This window comes from Rutidosis leptorrhynchoides, chromosome 3 (genome assembly GCF_046630445.1).
Source record: "Rutidosis leptorrhynchoides isolate AG116_Rl617_1_P2 chromosome 3, CSIRO_AGI_Rlap_v1, whole genome shotgun sequence".
Classification (NCBI taxonomy): domain Eukaryota; kingdom Viridiplantae; phylum Streptophyta; class Magnoliopsida; order Asterales; family Asteraceae; genus Rutidosis; species Rutidosis leptorrhynchoides.
This window is the reverse complement of record NC_092335.1, coordinates 470,427,133-470,432,590: the sequence shown is the minus strand read 5'-3', so window position 1 is coordinate 470,432,590 and position 5,458 is coordinate 470,427,133. Positions and strand designations below refer to the sequence as shown.

At 31.4% G+C, this 5,458-nt stretch overlaps 1 protein-coding gene across 1 annotated transcript; it reads right to left on the bottom strand.

Annotated features, from left to right (window-relative positions):
* Positions 1-529: 529 nt before the first annotated feature.
* On the bottom strand, positions 530-5,224 carry LOC139898108 (gamma-glutamyl peptidase 5-like). Its single transcript, XM_071880818.1, has 4 exons — positions 4,752-5,224; positions 2,612-2,764; positions 2,343-2,510; positions 530-771 (listed from the first exon to the last, which is right to left on the bottom strand). The coding sequence occupies exons 1-4, from the start codon at positions 5,070-5,072 to the stop codon at positions 670-672; spliced, it is 744 nt and encodes a 247-aa protein (XP_071736919.1). The 5' UTR covers positions 5,073-5,224; the 3' UTR covers positions 530-669.
* Positions 5,225-5,458: the final 234 nt, after the last annotated feature.

Here is a 5,458-nt window from a genome sequence, read left to right as displayed (position 1 = left end):
AACACTCTGAATTACCTTGATTGAGACTGGGAATAGTATGAACACTAATAAATCAGTGAGTTCGGATTAATCACACTTTGTGTAATTAATCCATACACTTATTGTTTTCAGAGTTATATCAATAAACAAGCCATATATATACCTTGATACCTATATCTTCATATCATCATCATCATATCATATCATATATACCGATCATAACAATATTCATAATAATTATCATATTCATATCCTCTAAACACTTTGCTATAACTCATCATACAAATAGACGAATTAGCTTGTTCAATTGTTTGTGTCTCTACAATATTCACCACCTCACTAACCAACCAACCAACGAAATGATTACACATAGTGTGTAGGAAGGGATTAACAATTAAAAAGACCTTTTTTAATAATATACAGACACGGATATCAGATTCGAATCAAAGCGACAGCAGAACCAAAATAAAATCAAACCAAAGCATCATTATGTCATGTGGATATTTGTGGTTAAATGCGCGTCATTTTTTAAATTTGCGTTGTTGGCAATCAAGATTGTATTTATAATTTGTTCATCATAAAAAGAAAAGGAGAAAATGAAAAACGATTTTAATGAATATTTACATTCCATAATGGATTTTTTTTAAATGGACATTAAGAATACATAATTGATTTAATTTAATTTTTTAATCACAGCTTCCCCTTAAGAAAGCTAGTGCATAGCTTTTTCCATGCTTCCCTGTCTGGATCTCGTTCAGCAATGCTAGCTCTCCCTTTAACAGCATTCCACTCCTATTGACCAAAATTGCCAACAAATTAAATTTCATATTTTATTGAACATACCTAACATGTTTATTTGTCTATATTAATCAAACGGTTGACAATTATACAAATAGGCCCCATTTTCATGGCACTGAACGTGAATTGATATATATAAAACAAAATTGAATGATCTAAAGTAGCACGCTTTAGGTTATCTTTAATTAAGCTCCCTACACGTCTACGTATGCACATTTGTCCTTCAACAAATTTGATTGATATAATGTTGAGATGACCCCATAAACCATAAACCATTTACCATTATATACTTACATATAGATCAACATGTCATTTTTTTTAACTACCTACTTTTGGGTCCTATATGTAGAGTGAGTGAATTTTTTTTTTTTTTTTGGGCGAAAAAAGTTGATAGCATTGAAAGAAAGAAGAGGTCTTCATTAAAAGAATGAAGAACCTCTTAAAAGATACAATGACGGAGATTTTGCTCGGTCATAACAAACGAAACAAGTAAACTAAGGTGCGTTACAAGATTAATAGCATAATAAAAAGGATTGTGTTCCCAAACGTGGGCTTGTGCACCGAGGCAAATCTTGAGATACAATGAGAGGAGGGCAATATAATCCTCTTGATGAAGACGTCTTTAACGGGAATATTGTTGCGGATTGCGAGCCAATGAAATAACATAACTTTAGAGGGAACATTAATACCCCAGATGACTTTACGCCACGTGGGAGAAGTGACAAAGTAAGATAGAACAAGGATTCGAACCGCATCCGATACCGAATATGTACCGTCGGGAGAAACAGACCAAGTCAGTTGGTTTACATCCACCTCGTTGAAACTTACTGAAGATAACAGAAGCAACCCTCAACCAGCATTATCGATGTACAAAGACAGAGGACGAAGCAAAAAGAGAATTCAAACTAAACTGTGATGCAGTTGTGAATTCGAACTTGAACAACACTGAGAAACGGGAAAAAAAATGAAATTGTATTTGAAAACGATTGAGTAAGGAGCCTGCCATTCGACCTATTTAGATGTTACCGAGACCGCGGGTATTCCATGAGGCGATCCTCATTGCTTCGATTTGATGGGTGGAGTATCGTCGTCGGCCATATTTTGCATTAAAATCCCAAAATTGACCAATTCTTCTTTAAAAGAAAGTTTTTTACCTCCAAACTTAGGTCGATTATTGTTGTTAAGCTTCAAAGTAGACCCCTCACCAACAACATGATTAATTTCGCTTGAAGTGTCAAACACATTAGAAAGGTCTGGGACGTGATCAACCCAATCATTCGCCTTTGTATTATCACTACGGTTTGTCTTGCAAACTTTGGAATGAAAAACAGGAGTTAAATGGGTTGAAGTCGCCTTTAATTTTCAGTGGCCAATCGAATACAATTTTTTATTTATTTATTTATTTATTTATTTTTTTTTTTTTTATCATCATCTCTATACCATCAAATATACTTTAAATTTTCTTCATTTATTAGCCGTTACCCAACTACTCTACTTTGCATGCTTAAATCCGCTTCGCCTCTATATGCTTTTAGTATAATATTTATCTTATAAATGTGTAATACCTCAATATAACTACGTTGAAGAAGGCGATCGATAAGTTGCATAAGAATATCTTTGGTGTATTCGGGGTGACCTTGAATACCCATAATGTGATTTCCGCACCTAAACATCTCAATTTTGGTCTTATCTGACGATGCCAAAACTTCTACCCTTGATGGAAGTTCGCGAACCTATTATCATACCATGTTATAAAAACAGTAAATTATAACAATTTATGTAACGAAAGAAGATATTTTAGTCGAATAATAGCTCATAAAAATGTAAAATGTACCTCATCACGATGACATTCAATTAGTGATAACCGAGATGGCAATTTCAAGTTAGCCAACGTGTTTGTCGAAGTCGATAAATTGATGGTTCGAATTCCTATATCCCATCCTGATGTTGCCCGAGCAACTTTTCCTCCAAGCGCGCGTGCTAGTACCTAATAATGTTTTCACACCCGTTAGTCGATGCACATTATTTAACATATATACGTAGTACATTACTAGAAACCAAAACGCGTTACAAAATATAAAGTGCGTATATATGCATCATATGCATTGTTATCAAATAATATAGCTTAATATGTTAAGATGTCCTTATTTAAGTGATGCAAGTTACACTTTAACAATTAGCTAGAATGAAACAAATTAGACAATGGTGGTGGACATAGCCATGTGTCATGTGGCTGGACTTCGTTTTTTTTATGAGGAAATAAATAATCCAAGAATCTTTTATCCAAACAAACTACTAAGTATTAATATTAATATATTTAAATAATGGGTGAGAAGCTTTTTCTCTTTAAGTAAAAATAATAGGGCATCTAGATTTACTCAGCTATATGCGATATTCAATATTCAATATTAATATTATATTACTCTATTATTCAGTAACTATTTTTAACTCTTTATCTAGTCACCAAAGATGTGTGGTTACGTACAAGAAACTTTTAAATCTAAAAGTTGTTAGAATATTACTCGTATAATATTAAGTTATTAACTATTAGGTCAGCTTGTATTGTAATGGTTTGCTTTGGCCGGAATGCTTCTAGAATTAGTATCATATCGCTATTCTCAAGTAGATTGACGGATGATTTCTTCTAATTACGGATGAAAAACGATTTTCTCTATTTGCTTTCTCTATCTGCTAGTGAACAAATGACTTTTCTTTTATTCTTGGTCTTAATATTTAGGATAAATAAAGAATTGTCTACATAGGATTGTATATTATTGTTGTTGTATTAATGGTTTAATATTAAATAGTATGAACTCGATATATATGTTTAAGTACTTTTGCATTATTTTTTAGTATTAAATTAGGCATAGAAAACATGCATTACGCTAACTTCACATTTTTATCATTTATCATTTATGTATTAAAAAATAAAAAATGAAAGGGACTCGGATACAAGAACAACAATATATGTGGTGAAAATCGAGAACTGGCAACTTGTTATAAGGTGTTTGAAGACCACTTATTTTAAAGATAAATAAATAAAGGTCTGCTATAGTCGCACACTCGCACTAACGTTACGTGACAGGACCATTTGATGACCTACAAATTTACTCATTATTTTATTTATTAATTATAAAACAGAGTAATATGATTATGCTGATAATTTGCATATAAAGTTGATCGTTGCGTGTGTGTCAATATATTGTCATAATCCAATTTCCTTATCTGTAATCATCTGTCCTTACTAAAAAGATAGCACAAAAATACACGTCAATATAAAAGCATTATAACAATAGACCTTAAATATAGGCATGTATAAATGATGAGAATATGACGTTTGTGTAATGTACTGCGGTGTACCGAAAGCCTTCAAATCATGACCAAATTCATGACTAACTTTTAGCTTTACAATTAAAATTAATAATTATAAAATATTACACCCTAAAGTTTGGTCCATCACCAACAGCCGATTAGGCCTAATATTGAAGGCCTAAGAAAATAACGAAACTGAAAATGTCAAATTTAGTATTCTAAATTTTCCACTTGAAAATTTCTATTTTCGTATTTTAACACATAAAATAGACTAATGAATATATAAGTGATTTTATTTCGTGTTAAACATACGTAAATTTAGCTCATTAATTTATGCTCCAAACTCATTGAACCCCTTATTTCTTTTTCCATCTAAACGATAGTGGCAAAACTAAGTAAAACTTAACTACAAGGACTAATCGTATCGTTCCTAGAATTTGCTTACATTTAAAAAAAAAAAAAAAAAAAAAAAAATCGTATCGTTCCTAATCCTATTCCTATTTTCCTATTTTCCTATTTTCCTATTTCCTACTCCGTATTTTACTCCTAAAATAAATTTGCACACTTGTACCTCAAAATTAAATTAAAATTCAAATAAAATGTATGATAAAAATATAAAATGACAGTTGTAACCAATAAAAAATGCTAGTAGCAGTAAATACCTGATGACCGAAGCAAATGCCAAGTACTTTTTTATTCAAGGAATCCAATTTGTTCAACAAAATTAAAAGTTTACAAATCCAAGCATCGTTACCATGCGCATCATTACAACTACCAGTTATCACAAAACCATCGTAAACATTGATCTCCTCATCCGTCGGAAACTCACCCTTACAAACACGAAAAACATCCCAAATTTCGCCTTCTTCAGCCAACATTTTAATAAAAACCCCAAAATACCCCCCGTATTTCATTTTCACGTAATCCGAGTCCTCTGCGCACAATAGAACTGCAAATCTCTTTATTTCCTTTACTTCTTCCATATCAATGAAATTAATTAAATTAACGTATGATAGTAATATAATACTTTTGATTAATTATAATTAGAATTAGAATAGAATATCTGTGTGTGTTTAGGGTGTGATTATCTCTGAAATTGAGGTGGATTCTAGTGAGAGAAATTAAGGGGATCGATTAATCGTTGGAATGAAATGAATGTGATTGATTTCTGCGTTACAATGTATAAATAAGATGTTTATTTATATTTATGTAGGGGAGGATTCATTTTTGAATTTTTACTATTGTGCCCCTGCTTGTTTACTTATTTACTTAACATGCCTTCTTATTTGTTTTTGCTATTTATTTTTTGAAAAAACGTAAATTAAATTATAAACCATCTAAAGATTTAATTGATATACAAATTGATACA